The sequence below is a fragment of the Leptosomus discolor genome, chromosome 13, assembly GCF_034619465.1.
Source record: "Leptosomus discolor isolate bLepDis1 chromosome 13, bLepDis1.hap2, whole genome shotgun sequence".
NCBI classification, from domain to species: domain Eukaryota; kingdom Metazoa; phylum Chordata; class Aves; order Leptosomiformes; family Leptosomidae; genus Leptosomus; species Leptosomus discolor.
In genome coordinates this window covers 15,446,840-15,465,007 of record NC_141403.1, presented here as the reverse complement: position 1 = coordinate 15,465,007, position 18,168 = coordinate 15,446,840, and the positions used below count along the sequence as shown (strand labels likewise).

At 43.2% G+C, this 18,168-nt stretch overlaps 2 protein-coding genes across 2 annotated transcripts in view; one reads left to right on the top strand and one right to left on the bottom strand.

Annotated features, from left to right (window-relative positions):
* Positions 1–12,782, bottom strand: part of PPP4R1 (protein phosphatase 4 regulatory subunit 1) — a 64,743-nt gene extending 51,961 nt beyond the window's left edge. The window contains exons 1-2 of the mRNA XM_086472473.1: positions 12,756–12,782; positions 12,243–12,693 (exon numbers count right to left, since the gene is read on the bottom strand). Coding sequence (XP_086328599.1) covers positions 12,243–12,693; positions 12,756–12,782 — 478 coding nt within the window. The remainder of the gene's footprint in view (positions 1–12,242; positions 12,694–12,755) is intronic.
* Positions 12,783–16,295: 3,513 nt separating this feature from the next.
* RAB31 (RAB31, member RAS oncogene family) overlaps positions 16,296–18,168 on the top strand; it is a 79,917-nt gene continuing 78,044 nt past the window's right edge. The window contains exon 1 of the mRNA XM_086472472.1: positions 16,296–16,511. Coding sequence (XP_086328598.1) covers positions 16,296–16,511 — 216 coding nt within the window. The remainder of the gene's footprint in view (positions 16,512–18,168) is intronic.

The following is an 18,168-nucleotide window of genomic DNA, read 5'->3' as shown; positions in this document are numbered from 1 at the left end:
TGCTCACTCTGTATGTCTTAACACATAAACATCCATCAAAGTTGACTAAATATGTGATGCCCCTGATTTAGTGAGCTGAATGTTCTGATAATTTTTGCCTTGTGAAACCAGTTAAGTCAACCAAACTGCTAAATCCACTCTGTATCAGATGGAAATATCAATGATAAAAATCTGAGCAGCTGTTTACAACTTGTCTGTCTGATGTCTCCTACTAGTTCAAACAGAAAATGAGGTGTGTCGATTTGACTCTGCTGTGTTTGTGCCTTGCAAAATTAAGTTTAGCACTACATTGGGCTTGACGTGCCTCTGCTACTGATGCTGAGCAACATTTATTATTTAAATAATTCCAGAATCTCCGCTCATAGTCACAAGAGATCATTCAAATAGCAGCATCGTGACAAACGCGATATTAACACCAACAGAGAGGGGTGATAAAAATAAATCAATTGGTACATGAACAGTTTATAGTTCTATTAAAGTACTGTTACAGTTATCTTACATATTCATTTTCACTTTTGACATTAAGGCAAGTGAAAAGAGGCATCAGCCCAGTAGAATTTCCATTCTAACAAAGCCCCTCAAGCAGATATTTGTCTTTAACTTGCCCCAAATACAGTTCACCAACAATCTAAAACGCATAAAAAGCATGCTTTGCGTTATTCAATAAACCAAGTCACTTTGATATTCCCTACACTTGGAAGGTTATTCCAAATAAAGCTATCAAAAAGCCTGTTAACTGAGTAGCACCCTCTTCAGCCCTCCTCTGCTTTCCACCCAGCTTTTGACCACTTGCCCAAGAACCACAGGACTTTTGTAAATTTTACAAATACAAAACACACCCTTGAACACAAGTGTACTGATTTTGGCTGCGATAGGGTTAAAATTCTTCATATTAGCTTGTATAGTGCTATTTTGTGCACCTCCAACCTACTCTGCTGGCAGGGCAGCGTGAAGAGTAGAAAAGGCCTTGACACTGTGTAAGCTTTGTTCAGCAGTAACTAAAACATCAGCGTGTTATCAACACTAGTTTCAGCACAAACCCAAAACACAGGACCATACAAGCTAGTATGAAGAAAATTAACTCTATCCCAGCCAAAACCAGTACAAGCCTTGTCAGCTCAAATGCAGAACGTCCAGATTCATTCCTACTTCAGAATGTAGACCAGGCAACAGGGCCCCCTTACTTTCCTCTTCTGCTGAAAAAAAACTATATGTCACTTTTCTTACTTTCTCCACTTCTTCAAACCAGTACAAGTAAGTCCAGACCAAATGCTCAGAAGGCATCTAAGCTACAAGATACCATTGAAACCTACTTGAAGTGCAGAGCCCCAGTACCTTTTAATCTAGTCTTGCATGTTTGCACCAACATGCAGAAGAAGTAGAGCTAAGAAATTAGGAGTTTCTATAAAAACATCCTATCCCAGCGGTTTAAAGCCACTAGTAACATGCGGAGAGGAAGAATAATTGGGCACATGCTAAGAGCAATCACAGTGCCCCTATTTTTTGTCCACACAAACAGCAAAGCAGAGCAAAATGAATAAATGCATTAATTTATCCAGACTAAGTAGTTTGCAAACTTCTCTTCAGAACTCTACACTACTACCGCCAAACACAAGGCATAACAAGATACGCACTGGATTTTGTTTCAATTTCTATCACTGACCTGTTGTACGACACAAGCCAAGTAACTCTTCCTCTCTGTTCCTTCATTTTCCTCTCCAATCATTTGATGTTTTTTGTAGAAGTTGTTCAAGCCTGTCTATCTGTCTTGCATCTAGTCCATACTGTACCAAGAATATATTAACACCCCTCGCTTTAAGTTCAGTTTCCTCTAAGTTCTCCTCTGTTTTATGTCAAGGCTACAACAATTACTTGCCACAATTATTAACTGACACGGATCATACAGCAATCTTGCTGAGGCAGACTATGTTTAGCGGTGCTTAGCCAACCACTGACAAGCTTGGTTGAGCTCACAACAAAACATTAGTCCGTTTAAAACTCAGTCCCCTATAAAACCGTAGTCTATATGCCAATTTTCAAGTGAGCTGATTTTTCTACTACATATCTTATCTTCATAGTGTGTCTTTTACAGACAGGTGCACAAGGTCACGTTTGAAAAAATAATTACTGTTTGTCTTTTATTTAATAATGTATGAACAACTCTGCCACAGACTATTCAGAAGCAAGGTCTACACATATTCTTCTTGTTCTTCTGTATTTGCTATGGGCTCCATGGCAGAAACATATCCTCCCTCATTTTGGCATGGTAAGTCAGTAACAAGATGACAGATATTCTAAAAATGAGCGATTTTAATTTCTGGAACCTGAGCAAGGAACAATTTTAAAGATTCAAGATTTCTAACTAACATCAGAGTTCTCTCATTTTATCTTCTGCATACCCGATCCAGGTATCACTGACTGGTGATCAGAGATCCCATCACCAGAAAGTAGGAGCTGATTTTTCCAAGAAACACTTAAAATCTACTACCTCTGGTTTCCTACTGTAGTCTGAAAATGTAAATGAGATGCCACAAGTTTACCCTGATATGGCAAATGTTTACAGAGGAAAAGTGGAAGTTTGAACAGTGTGTGATTTTACTCAGCAAAATTACAAAACAGGTGGACAAAAGCATAAAAGGGATCTCCAAGTGATAGTCTTAGATTCCAGTCTGCCCACCATATTAGCAGAGTAAGAACCACACCTCCCTTTCTCTGTCTCCCTTAAATTTCCCCTTCAAACATTGAGCACTATCTGCCTTGAGCCTCTTATGAATGTGAAGTTTCCACACATGTATGCACAGACTTTGTTGTCCCCACTCCAAACTTGGTGGGATCGGGTTTGGGGGTGGAGGAAGAGAGGCAGGAGCAAGGAAGAAGATAAGAAGGGGGAAATGGAAAGCAGCTCTGATGCAAAGCTGCTGTGCTAACAGCAAGGTTACCACAGTAGCCCCTACATAGCACTTGCCCAGCAGAGCTTGCTAGCAGCTTGCAGCACAGAGCAAACCCTTGAAAATAAAGCTTCGGTACAGGCTGGGGAGGAGGATGTGAAGAGAGGGTTTAGCAGTCGAAAGACGCAGGAATCCAAGTCAGCAGCTCTTTACCACAGAACTTAAAGCAAGTATGGCACAGCAATAAAAGACCCACTAGACTAAATATGACAGATTAAGAGAATATTTTCATTTAGCAAAGGCCTTCAAAAAAAGATACAGTTATCAAGCATGCCAAAGGAGTTGCATTTCTCATCAAGGATCAGAGAAAACAAGGGGTGATATAAAATTCTTTAAGCAATGAGGACAGGTGCACCTACAGACAAGTTTGACTCTTCCAGGCATACACAATCAGCACTGAAAATCCTGATTTGCTCTGAAATAAAGGAATAGTTCCACCTCGTATTGCTCACTAGTCATTTATTTGCACAACAGTGGAATGTACTTTCTACCAGTTAACGGTTTGATCTGCAACAAAAGCTGCTCCAGAGGAAACTGAAACAAAGAGAAGGACATCCAAGCTACCAGTTAAAACAATCAACAGTTTATATTTTGTCTGCTGATTTCCTGTTGGGAGCATGTCACACCCATCACCATGGTACTCAAGACCCCTGCTATTTAAGTCCCCATCTTTTACCCCTTCCAAACAACTGCATACAATGAAGAATTGTGGAATGAGGCTGGAGTGAAGCAAAAGTCAGCTAGTCAAGAGGGAAGTTCCTCTAACATACTTTTTTCCTCTTACTCAAGTTCTTTAGAGTCAAAGAAAGGTATCCACCCTCTCTCTGCAGAGCACTGCTGTTTATGGAGTTTTTGATTGACTCCATGACTGACTGAGAATTTTGTAGCACTGCTAAGAGAATCCCACTTCCATCTTCAACCAAGACGTTCCCCCTGGTCCTATCATGACAGGACATATGCATTCACTGCGCTTGGGGCCATGCTTAAGTTCTGCCCCCTAACTGGTACACACAAAACCAAACTACATACACTTTACTCATGGACTAACTGGAAAGGAGAGCATCATGAAGCAAGCAGTTGAAGCTCAAACGCTCCAAGGGCTCGTGCTAGCTTTGCAACGCTAACATGACACCACGAGTTACCGCTTATCAGCTACTAAGCCAACTGCTGCACTTGAAACAAGCGTTGCTCCACTGTGCAGTTACTTCAACTGGTTCAGTCACAAAAACTGAAATACACTTACTTGGGCTAAATGTTGCAGAGAAGGCAAGTTCTACGACTAGTACATCGATAATCTATAAAACATGGTTTTGCAACATAAATCACTTTGAACTTCCTAACTGTACTTCCCTTCTCTCCACTAAAACCCCAGACAACACTCTTGAGATGTTGTCTGATAGCATTCAAAACTCCTGGTGGGATAAGCCTTTGTGTTTCCTGAGCATTAAGAGGTGGAAATTCTTTAACTCTTCACACTTCCCTTCCTTCCGCAACTCTCCACACTCTTCCTGTCTGCTCTCAGTATAAAGTATAAAACTGGTCTACGCAAGAAGATGAAGCAGTACAGAACGCAGCGGATTCACTCTTACAAAAATTAAGAACAGTCATGGGTGTTAATTTCAGTATTATTTAAAACAGAGGTTCCTCTAATAAAGCACACGTACAAGCAAGCTTGCACAAGCAAGTATCCCTACAGACTAATCAAGCTATTTCTCCAGCAGCCTAGAGGAAGGAAAAGGTGGTCTCTCTTCCATTCAAATATTTGGGAACTGTTCGAGCACTATGGCAACAAGACAAAAAAACACCTAAGCAGACTTGTTTATTTAAGAAAAACACTCCAACAGTCTGCACTGACTTTCTATATGAGTGATACTTTTATATATTAATATATTTAGCTTTTATGGAAATCGTATTACCTTAAAATTATTAAACCTCGCCAAACCAGTACTTTCAACTCTTAGTGCAGTTGTTCTGCCGTTGCGAATAAACACGCTTTTCAAACATTTTGACATTTCATTCAACCTATACATTGTACAGGATTTTAACACCCTATTGCTAGAAAGAACTGAAGCATCCCATCCAAACCAAGAGAAAGCCACCGTAATTTTCTTACACCATACCTTCTAAAGTGGACAGAGAAACCCTGATGTTCTGGGTTCCTTTAGGGGCAGCTGTCCCTGCCTCACACTTCCAAGACAGAATTGTTACTCCAGCTCTCAAAGCAGAAGTTATCCTTTCATCCAGTTCTACTACTGTTACAAGTCATCTTTTGCAGCTACTACTCTTACAATGAAAATTTCCTGCCCACACAGAGGGAAAGTCTCAGCAGCAAAAGACACACACAGGAAAGAAAGGCATTTCATCTTCAGCACGCTGCGGTCTGCCACCTCCACAATAGGTCAGCAGTCAGAAACAACTGCACAAACACCAAGGTTTCACTCAAGCTTAAGATACTGAAAATTTCCAGCTCCTTCCTGACACGGATCAGTCCTTCTCATTTTTGATTTTTCCCTCCAAGTGGGAGAGAAAGGGAGAAGGAGGAAAATACCTGAAGCCCTAGGAGATAAATCAGGAGACAAAGACAAATCTAAAAAAAAAGAAAGATAGAGCTATCAACCTTAATTGAGGAACCCAGCCAGAGACAGGAACGTAAAAGGTGGCTGGTTGAAAAGGACATTTCCACATCCATGCTACTGGCCTCAGGAAAGCCTAGAAAATCACCTCTTCTTCAATCCTCTGCTAGGTGTAATGGTGAAAACATGTGCAGCTGCATGAGGAAGGTTCATTAGCCTACATCAAAACAAGTACAACCCTTTCCTCACATCATCTCCTTCTCTCTAGGATGCTAAGAGGTTGCTCGAGAGAAAGAGACTAACCATTACCCACCTGAGACCACTAAAACTAGAATTCCCTGGGGACACAGCCATCCACCTGAGTCTCCCAGTTTCTATGAGGGTCAATCACCGCATCAAAAGACAAAGAAATGAACTGAAGAGTCAGGAGAATTAAAACCTGATCTCCAGGGGAAACAACAGACTTAACAAGTATGTTTCATTAGCATTAAAAACCAGTTATTGGATTCCCAACAGAAGAGAATCTCAGTCACACCAGAGAGCTGATTCTAAGCACAACAGAAAAGTCTGCCATCAATGCCCATTATTATTTTTTGCAACACAGACATTAAAATTGCAGACTACTGAAATGCCAAACCAGTAACTCAAGCTATCTCAGTGCTCTTTCACCAGAGCTAAGACTCTGATGGGACCAAAAGGTCAGTACCACTACATGGCATTTGAACATTAGGTTGGGTACTTAGCTATACTCAAAGCTGGAATTAAGTCCAAGTGACCTGACTTGCAGTCTATACATAACAACTAACAGCATAACAAAATTTGCTAATTCTTGTTCTGTGGCAAAGGAACAAAGGAACCAAGGAACCACAATGCAAAAGCTTCTGATACTACTTATGTACAGCTGTGGGAACAGGAAGGTGAATTTTAACATGCAGAATGCATGTTCTGCCAGTGTAATTCGCTGCAAGAGAATAGGAACTAGAACACAGCACCATGAGGCAATACAGACTGATTTTATTTAAAAAAAAAAACACAACACCCCACAACAACAACAACAAAACCCCACACCAAAAAAAAAATTCCAAACCCACACCTCTTTACTTTAAGCATCATGAAAAAAACAACTTTAAAAAACTAAACTGAAATCAGCTTCTATTTGGGAAAAGACTTGTGTGCTGCCCAATGTCGAAGAGATTAATTTAATTAAAAGCATTCAACCAACACAAACTCACTGCTAATACCAGATGATTTGCTGATCACCTGGGAAAAGAACACATCATCAATGAAAAAACAGCTTTTGACATCTGCAGATGCACAAAGAGCATTTTCTTCAGCTCAGCTAAATAACTGGTTCACTCAAGAGAAGCCCGCTGGGAGGAGAGGCTAGAACGACCTGTCCTCCCTTTCCAATCAATGAAAAAGAACTCGATACTGAAAACAGAGGTATATCATATCATAGTGATTGCATTTTTTTTTTTTTTAATTTTTAGAACCATTTAAATTCACTAGTAAAATCCAACCAGTAACACTGGATTTGCTAGCTGTAAAAACTATTATTAAATGTTAAATCTATTATACCGTTAAACTCTTATGCTAAAAAAACAAGTTTACACATAAGTCTGTACATATATATCTATAAAAACTCATTTAACAGTTTAAACTAGAACTGCCTAAACTATGCTCAGATATTAAAATACCATTTTCTGCATTTTCAGTTAAAACATCTGAACAGTGAGCGTCCAGAAAAAAGTAACTATCACCATTTTTCAACATGATAAAAGGTAAAGCTTCAAAATCTGAATCTTAAGCTACGTACCCACCAAAGCATGCATACGGTACTCGCAACTATCAAAAGTCCCTAAGTTGTATGTACATGCAGCTGTCAGTTATCAATAATAAACATTTTTTCAAAAACCCACAAATGCAAAACGGTATTAAAAACAGTTATTGGATCAAAATTTCTCTCCCAATTTAAATCACAATTAAAACCCCAAGTTAAATAAAGCTATCCTCTTCCACAATCTGAATTCTAGTTACAGATGGCTGTTTCTCAGAAAACACATCCTGCACACATCAATGGACAGACTGAAAGAAGTCAGCATCATGGCACATTTGATTGCATCTATCTGTACTGATCACTTCCATCTTCAGAAACATCCAGGGGGAGAGGGGGGTGGCACACAAACTATCTAGGAAGAGTCATAAAGAACATTTCATGTATCATCAGCAATACATAATTCTACAACACCCCATGTTTGCTTTTCAACCACTGTTGTTGCTTATCTTCTTTTCTGTTCTACACCGAGCTTACACAGTGATGTTATTCTATTTTGATTTCGTATGCACAAAACAAAGATTTGAACAAAAGCCAAATTTTCCCTGACTTCTTTCCATGTACCGTGCAAGACTTGGACAAAAGATCAAGGAAGCCAACAGCCCAAGTGGTGTTATGGGTAACTGTCCAGCTGACACTGAACTACTACCTTAATTTTGCCACCTTATAGTGTCCAGATGGGATGAGGAGTCTTCTGCAGGCTTCCACTTTGCATTTTCACCCTACTGCCTTTAGGTTGGGAGGTTCTTTTGCCCTAATGGATAGCACGGCAGGATTCTTACGACGTTCACCTTCACATAAATGAAATGCAATGACATGTTACTTATTTGGGAGGTCAGAGGCAACAACAAAGTTGCCTTTCACAAAAGAACTTAATTTAGGAATTAAATTTCTTTTATACCCTTCTGTATGTTCAGTCAGGATACAGCCACAGATTTTTTTTATTTTTTTACTTCAAACTACCAAACAAGGAAAAGCCACTGGCTGAGTATGGGAGAATCAGAATTTCTTTAATTATTATCATAGCCTTTGACGTCTCTAAGGAAGCATAATATCAGCTAAAATTAAAGTACTGAACTACCATGTGCCAAGCTATGTAACTACTTAAAGCAATCATCTGTGTAATGTACCATCAGGTGTAAAACACGCATTCACCTGGAAAAAAAAAAAGGAAAAAAAAAAATCAGAGCTTTCCAGCAGTTACTAAGCAACCAAGAGCAGAAAATAATATGAAGCTTTCAAAATAGAAATGCAAACCAAAGCTGAAATTAATTATTTAAAAGTCAATCCAGCTGGTTTATCAACGACTCGCTAAAAGCCTTTCTTATAAAAGCTCCTGTTTAATCTCTGACCCTCTTAAACAAATAAACAAAAGGCAGTTTTTAAAAAGATGCCTTCCAACATATATTCTGAAGGTCTCCCACTACTCCAAAAGCTAGGAATGTTTCATTTAACCTAAATATTTATCAAGTTCCCCGCGGGGAAAAGGTATGCTTTCTTTTACAAGCAACTACTAAAACAGTACTCCAAATATATATTAATTTACTGCTTTATATTTGAGGTTAATTAGTATCCAATGAGTTGGCACAATAAATGAGGGGAGGTACAAATTACACAGTTGTATGGGTTGTTGATTGAACTCCAGCTTTCCAGTAAAATTCTTAATTCCAGAGACCTAAAGGACAAAGACCATAAAGAGCTGTTCTTAACTCTGCATATCTAAAAAGATACACAGATGCTCAGCTCATTACTTTCAGCAGCAACTGTGCATTGTTGTTTGCTCAACTCCAGGAATTTCTCTGACTGCTTTAGAACGCAATCACATCACCTTAACGAGTCCTTCATTTTTCTTTTGTACTTACATTGCATTAGAAAACACATTGTAGATTCTCCTTGTCAAAACATTTTGGGGTTCAGAATCAAACTTGGACTCACTGATGAGCTACAAAGGCACGCCTGATCTAGTAAAATGTCCTAAGCCATATGCCTAACCAGAGACCCAGCTCCAGATGTCCAAGCCAGACCTTTACACACGCATCTAGTCTTAATCACTCCTAGTTCTCCAGCATACCTCAGATGTTCTGCTATTGCTTGATACCAGAGAAATTAAAAGCCCAAAGATTTATTGAAAACTACATAGTTCATTTTTCAAAAACAGCCAATCAGTTGATCCCATCTCAATCTTTTCTTATCATTCATATTATTTTACATTTACCTAATTTCTCCTCCTAAATTACACCACCAGGACCACAGCTATGCCCGCACGGCTTTTCCCTTGTTTGTCCTTAACTGTAGCTTCGCACAGTTAACAGCAAGACCTCAGCCAGCAGAACCACACACACGTAAAAGCTGCCACCACTTCCAATTTTCTCACAATTGCATTCTACTGCTTCAGGAACACACCCCTAAACCAGTGTCCAACTCTACTGCTTGAAAGAGCTGTAAATATGTAAAATATTTGCAACAGAGAGGTACTGTAGGGTGGGGTTCAAGCAAATATTGTAACTTTTTGTCTTTTTTTTTTTTTTTTAATTGTCCGTTTCATATGTGCAACCACAAAATGTAATCCTAAACAATGCATCAATCCGGAATGCTCTCATAAACTGCATACGACCTGTTGTACGTGGGTACAAAACATGGTTATTTCAAAGAAATAGCACCGCACAAGTGCCTTTGACTAGATATGTACAGTCTCCCTGCTCTGTATTATTATTGTGCTTTAGCTCAAATCCATCTCACAAGAACAAAACCACCTAAAATTTAGAACCATAAAAGACATCGTGTGACTGAACTATGTCCAGACAGAACACACTGATTCATACAGAGTTTTGGGTTTTTTTTTTCATCTTAAGATAATACGCACAAGCATTGAGCTATTCACTTTTATCTACTTCCATCAAAACCTCAGTAATTTTTAATGAGGTTTCAAATTTTTAGATTTCTATGGCTCCTGCCTTCAGGCTGCTCTCATCTGGATTGAGTCATATCTCCACGCACATATTATGTTTCTATGGACAAGACCATAACATTCAAACCATCACCAGAAACCCACAGGTTCAGAATCATCTCTCCAAAGACTACACTCGTATTTTACTTCAACTCCTGTCAAGAAAAACCATCAGCTAAGTGGAAATTTAAGACCACACTTGCTTTTCAAAAAGTGTGTCACTTCTGAGAAAGTCCTCTCGTAATCACACAAAGTTTTAAACCAGCTATGCTATCAATCTGAAATTCAAGCAAGCAGAATTGAAAAAAAAACCCCAAAGTCTTAGAGAAAGGCTGCCTCTTTGTGCAAGGCAACACGTGATAAAAGCCTTTTAGATATCAGATCACAAAAAGATGTGAAACGTTTACAGTTAAATTCTGAAAAGTTAAAATAACGCTCCCCTAAAACTGCAAGGCATAAACCGAAAGATTTTTCTCCTGCAATCCAGTCCTGGCAAGCGGATCACTGCACAGACCGCACATCAGACAAAATACCTTCAGACAGCGACCAGGGTCCGCACGCCCACGGCGGCTTGCCTTACCAGCCGCCTCCATTTTCGCTTTCCGCCCAAAAATTCACCTTTCTCCGCTTCCAAGAAGCTCCCTCGGTATTGACGTTACCTACGGACGCCTTCTCACCTGGGTAACCTCTTACAGTCTGCCCAGACAGGCTGCACACCCCTGAGTTAGTAATCCCGCACCAGAGCCACATTCGGCAATTTGCACCCTGACATTAACTCTTTTCCACACATCCCTCCAGCAGGGCCAGGAAGAAGGGGCCTGAGGGGAGGGGGAGGTTGGGGAACGACACAACAAAATACAGAAATATAGAGATGTAAAATGAACGAACAACCCATACGCTGCAGCCTCCGCCCCAGCAGGTTCCTCCTCCCCGGAGGCGTCTCCCAGTGCCCAGGCCACGAGGGGACGACGCCCTCGGCGGCCCGCAGGCTGCCGCCCCCCCGCCCTCGGCGGCCCCTAACGGAACCCCCGCGCTCCCCGCCAGCCAACGCACCCCGCTGCGCGCCGCTGCCGCCGCCGCTCCCCCGCGGGAAAGCCCGGCGGAGCCCGGCCTGCCCCACACGCGCCCGGGTGCGCGTCATGTACACCGGGAATCGCGGAGCATGGCCTCCCTCCTCCTCCTCCTCCTCTTCCTCCTCCTCCTCCCCGCCGCCTCCCACAATGCACCGTGGGCGCTCCCCGCTGAAGCCACTTCCTCGCCCGAAAGCCGCCCCGCGCCGCCGCCGCCCCCCAGCCCCACTCACATCCGTCGATCTCCTCCTGCAGGTCCTCCTGAAGCAGCGACAGATCTGCGGGAGACACACCATGTGCCAACGCGCCCGGCCCGCCGCCCCCGCCAACCCCCGCCACGCGTGACCCAGCCCGCCCGCGGGGCCGCCCCCCGCCGCCGCTAGCGGGCTGCACCCCGGCACCCCCACGACCCGACCCGACCCCACCCCGCAGCCCCCCGCGCTCCGAGCTGGACAGCGGCGGGAAGCGCTTCCGAAGCCGGGGCGGGGGAAGAGGAGGGGGGGGAAAGGAGGGCTGGCGCCTCAGCGGGGAGGCGGCGTGTGCGGAAAGGGGGAGGGGGGGCGCTACCTACCCGCCATCTTGCTGCAGCCCCTGCGGGGCGCCGGGCTACATCTAACCCGCGGCCGAGCGACGAAGGGGGAGGCGGTGCGGGCGGCGGGAGGGGACAGGCCCCGCGCGGTCCAGGCCCCGGGCCCGGCGGCGTCTCCCCGCGTCCCCGGGAGAGTCGCGCAGGGAGGGAGGAGGGAGCGGGCGGGCGGAGGAAGGCGGGAGGAGGGGTCTGGGCCGGACACGCTGCCCCCGCCTCCGCCCGGCGGAGCCGCGCTCGCTCGCACAGGCGGCCGCGCTTCCCCGCCCCTCGCTGTGACTCACCCGCGGAGCCGCTCGGCCCGGCCTTGCCCACGGGCGGCGGGGCCGGCGACCGCCAGGGCAGGGCCGCACGACCCGGCCCGCTCACCTGGCCTCGCCGCTCGCCCCATACCCCGCTGCCATCCCGGGGCTTGGGCTCCTCCTGCCGCCCGCCGAGGGACGAGGAGGGCGGTTGGGCTGAGGCAAGGCCGGTCCCGCCCTGGAAGGCGCCGGTTTGGGCGTTGTGGGGTCGCCCAGAGAAAGGCCCCCGCAGGGCGGCCGTGCCACGGAGGTCCTCCTCACCTGGGGGTGGCGGCGGGGCCGCAGAAGTCCCTGCTTCGGGCGGGGTGGGGTCCCCTGAGAGGTGGCCGGGCCACCCACGAGCACCCTCCTCGTGTGAACTGCCGAGTGTCAGCAGCTGCGAGCCCGTGGGCTGAAACCGCGGGATGTTCGCCACTGCCGTGAGTTGTGACTTCTGTTTTAAAAATACACCATTCGGTTGTCGGTGTACGCAAAGGTACCCATCGCTTTCCGTACCTGACGGCCACTGCTGGTGGTTGTCATTTTAACTGTTTTGATACATTTTCCACTGTAAATTGGAAGATTAGAAGTGTTGGATAAAACAAATCCCCTGGTCACTTGAAGGAAAGGACCATTACTGATGCTACCTGAGAATCTCATCTGAGTCTTCCAGCCTTATTTTTATCTCGCTAATAGCTGGTGTTGTTAATACAAGAAAAGCAAAATAAGTTATTTTTGCACTTTTTTTTTTTAATTATATAATTTCAGTAGCTCTGTTTTTAACTGAACGTTTGACCGTGTGCCTTGTAGGCTGCTTTTTAACTTCATAGGTTGTTTTTATTTTGTAAGTTGGATGGGGATTAAATCTCTATAGTCATTTATTCTCTTTGCCATAGTGGCTGAAAATGTGTAATCTTCTTTTGGAATGCGTACATCCCTTTCCTTACCATCCTATGGAACAAGCTCTGCCCTGTTGCATACCTGTTCAATCTTTAGTGAGTCACTAGGGCCTACTGGATTATCCAAAACTTGCTTTTAATCAGACATAGAACCTCAAAATCTAAATAAATCAAGTAAATTCACCATGGTTAAGTTACATGAACCATGCTATTCTCTGCCAGTGTAATTTAAGAGGAGATTGAGGGGAAATATTTGACATCACAAATAGCTGGCAATGCTGGGTGTAATAGCAATAGACCTAGCGCAGAAAAATAAAGCATATTAGAAGATCACATTTTTATTAGAGAATCACAGAATCGTTTTGGTTGGAAAAGACCTTTAAGATCAAGTCCAACCATTATGCTAACACTACCAAGCCCACTACTAAACCATGTCCTGAAGCACCACATCTATATGTCTCTATTACAACAAGTTATTTCCAGGAAGTTTCCTCTCCACTCTGCATCCTTCACCATGATCAAGGCCCGGTTTTGCTTCCTCTGAATTCAATCACAACAGCCTATGATGTGATGTGCTTGGTTTTACTGAAAGAATCAAGGGGGTTGGGTTTTCCAACTCTTTACAAAGAGGCATTAACGCACACTAACCATATCTTACTGTGATCTGTGAGCATCAAAGCTACCTCAACCATTATTTTTATCATCAGAATGAGAAATTAAAGTTAATGAGATACATCTATGACAGCTGGGTTTATAATCTGGAATGCACCAGAATTACTGCTCTTAAAAGTGTATTAATAGTGTTAATTATTGTCAATTAATTATTACCTCATATGTAGTGGTCTCTAGAATATTTAGGATTTTTTTATTTCTGTGTACATATTTGTTTAAAGAGAGGGAGTACAATTTATGCAATAAAGCCAGGTAAAATGGTAATTGCAAGAGATCATACTTAACATAAATTCATACAAATGAATTTTGGATCTTCCTATGTGCATGTGATCTTCTTAAGTGGTGGTTAGTTCTTTCTCTGTAGGCAGGACTGTGTGGTATGTAAATAGTGCGTATCAGAAGGATCAGTGTGATTTAGCCTTGCAAGACAGATTATAGTTGTTCAGGAATTGCAATTTTTTTGCTGTTACCCGTGGAACGTCAGACTGTGTTCCTCGGGCAGAGCTGGTCCCAGCACCATCACTAGTAGCCATCAGGAAAGGTCTCTTTCTCTGTGAGTAGAAACTCCGTGGCAAAACCTTTGGTGACACACACATAGAGGGTAAAAAATAATTTTTTTAAAAAAATATTTTGGCTTCATGCCAACACGATGCAAAATCCCACTTAATGAACAAGTAACTGGATATTTTTCAACTTCTTGGCCTCAGGAGGCCTTTAGATCCCCAGGCACTCCTTAAGGGCCTGATCCAAAGTTCGAGGTGCTGGTAAGATCCCCTGGCACTGGTCACAAGCAAGGCAGACAGAGACGCTGTAAGTGCAGGACAGACGCTGGCTCTTTCAGACAGAGTGATGAACTGCCATTCTAAGATAGCATATCTAATTATGAAAGAAAATTTTCATAACAGACTTGTTTTGTTAAACGAGACGCGTTAAGGAGCAAGCAATATAGCACCTGCCAAAACGTTCTAGCACATGTTGTGCTGGAGTTCTCATAGTCCGTTTGAGTATCCTTACAGGCACTGAGAAACAGAAAACTTAAGGAATAAACTCATGTTCACACACTCTGTCTCATGGAAAAACACACTATAAACGGTGGAAGCCAAGGCTATGGGTGGACGGGTACAAGTGGAAGACTCCTTGGCAAGATACTTCACACGTGATAAAAGACACCTGTATTGCTGTCTACATGATATATCTCCAAAAAGCCACAGTAATCAGCAAGACATTATAGTATTGACACAAAGTGCTATGTAAATTCTTTCAAATCTACACAAGTGACCGAGTTAGACACAAGACACCCAACATCCATCTAGATGTATTTGCAGCATGTAGTTGAATTAGTGACATTTCTTCAGTCAAAACTGCTCCAAAACTGAGATCTCAGGCTCAAAATCTCTGCAGCCCCAAACTCACCCATATTATCTATTATATTATTATCTAGCATATTATGATCTATTTTTATTTGTATGCTATGAAGAAGCAAGTCTGATCAGACAACAATGCCAGCTTTCAATTTCCACGTGTTCACCAGCTTTGCATTTCTCCCAGGCTACCCTTCCTGTGTGGGAAGAGCTTCCCATAAATATCTGTACAGCTCTCTATCCTCCTTCGGATTCCTCCACAAAACTCTCTTATCCTGTAAAACCTACCAAAAAATGTAGTGGGATTAGACTGCTGGTGCACCAAGGCAACTGCTTAGCCTCTTGAGTAACACTGACTCATGGTTTTCTTGTCCACCCCTAGGATTCTATCTTCACACATATGTTATGCTTTATGGTTAAACTATACACTCTTTATAGACCGTCCTTTTGTTCTTTATAAAGTGCTTTACCAATACTGGCCCATGACTAAACACACAGATTAAGTTACACATACACACATAAGCACATGTAATACAAATAGATACACATGAAAACCTCATGGCTGAAGCCTGGGACAGCCAATTTGCATTTGAAAATGTATCTCATACTGAAGTGTTTCTGCTAAAAAGCGGTGTTTGCCATGAAGCCTTTCCTTTCTTCTCGTTCCACTCTTCCTTCCTTGTCTCCCTCCTTTCCCTATTCCTGTTATTATTATCTCTCTACAACAAAAGGGGGGTTTTGATACATCCTTTGAGAATGTGAAAGTTTCTTACTGTGCACCACTCAGTTATATTTCATTTTCCCTGTTTCCTGGGTAAAAGCTTGAGCTGGTGACTACCTGTGAACCTTAACATCAGGGTCCAGCTGCCACAGCTCCCAGTGAAGGCCTCACAGAAGGATTATAACACGTTAGTATGCCAACCATGAATAAATTAACACCTAAATTTGCTGACTAAGAGCTTGGTTAATACAGGGTAAAGTTTGCTTTGTGGATTCCATACATCATTCCAGGACAGCAACAAATTCATTAGCAAGTTCAAGTGACGCTTAGACTTCTGAAAACTAGGAAGTACCCACCTGAGGTACATCCTGATGCAACATTAAGGCTGTGCCTGGAGCTCGCAATGGCTCTTGGCATTAATTTGCAAGCAAATCTGTGGCACCACTGGCATGAAGATGGTAGCTGTGTGGGCGAAAGGAAGAGAGGCGTGGAAATCAGGAGACAAGTCTTGATGCCTCATTTTGCGGTTAAGACCACTACCAGTGGTGATATCCCCACCTCCTTTGGCTGTGCACACTGCGTGAGGGTGGTCTGTGATCTTTATGGTGGGCAAGTGAAGGTCTGTGTCTGTACCTGAGCCTATAGGTGCTGAAGCTCACTGTGAAAGAGGACAAAGAATTAACATATCAGAGGCTTTTTCAGGGAGCTAGGTCTCAGTGTGTGAGTACAGCATACGTTCAGGATTCCTCGTTCAGCAGCATCCGCCTGGACACAGGTTTTCCTTTAAGAGAGCGCTGCCACAGGTCTGAGATGCTCTGCTTCAGGAATCATGTGTCATGCATATGTATGCTACGGGAAGACTGAATCACTGATCAAACAAGGCAGAGTTCGGGTTGTATCAATGTACCTTAGCTCTGGATTTCCTGGTTCTCAGAGGTTTGTGTCTCACCGACATACTGTAAGGAAACGAGACTGGGCAACCAGAAACTGAATCTTTTCCTCACTGAATTGCCTGTTGACTTTTTTTTTTTTTTTGAGCAGAGAGAAAAAAAATACAAATTTTGGCTATTTCAAGAAATTACAGCAACCACACATATGTGCAGCAGGGATGCTATGGCAGTAGATACTGTTATACCCCAACCCTTCATCCTAGATCTCCAAATCATTTTGATAGGAAATAGATGTCATTATTCTCATCTTACCGGTAAAGAAACAGAGAACAGAAGAAGAAAAATGATGTGCCTGATATCGCTTGAGGCCTGAGATGGCAAATAGTGAGTAAAATAAAACACAGCCAAAAAAATCTTCTGTGCTATTTTTTTGCTGTCTGATACCATTACGTATATGGCAGGTAGCAATCATCTAATGCGTGGTTCCTAACGTGCCAGCTCTGAGTTGTATGCCAGGCCAGACCCTGCCTCCCTGTTAGACTTGCCCTTGTGTCAGCCAGGCTTTCCAGCCTCTCCCCAGCCCACACAGTCTCCCTTCGCCACACAGCCAGTGCCTACCTGGCAATACCTAACCTGCTTTTCAGATTAATATATTTGCATTTATTCACTCCTTCATTTCCTGGTCTACTGAGTTTAAATTTGCATCTGTAGGTCTGCTTAGATACTGGCACATGCAATCAGCTCACACTCTTCTGAATCAGAGGTGAGTCATTCAGATCCCAGAACACGTCTCAGAGGGACAAATGCGAATGAATTACCACTACCACCAAACCTGCTTTTCCTTTCGGCAGTTATCCTCCAACATCAGTTTCACATCCTTCCAACCAGTCCCTTCCTATGATCCTTTCTCTTCTTACTACAGCACCAGCTCTCAGCTCTCCCCACCCTTTTGCTCCTCCATCCCAGACTCCTCTCAGCAAGCTGCTGTGTACAGCACCTTTAATTCTGTTTTAAACTGTTGAACATTCTTACTGCTTTCTTATATTCACATTGCATTTTTCCAAAGTGCAATAGGAACAAAACCCAAATCCTGGCAGAAGCGGGGTCTGACAACCTGTCTGCAGCCTCTTCCAGATTTGAACTGGGCTTAGGTCAGATTCAAGAGTAACGCTGTTTCACACCCATGTGAATACTATCTGGCTGGAAGTCTTCTTGGCCACCCTATTCAGCCAACAACAGTGTAATCCATTTAGTCAGGGAGAATTGGGTATGTGCCTATGCAGGCAGCTAAGCTTTTTTTTTGCTGATCTGAAGGGTAGTAGGTGCCAGTGGGATGCATGTCAGGAGAATGATTGCTTTGGGACATGGCTTGTTATCCTGGTCTGC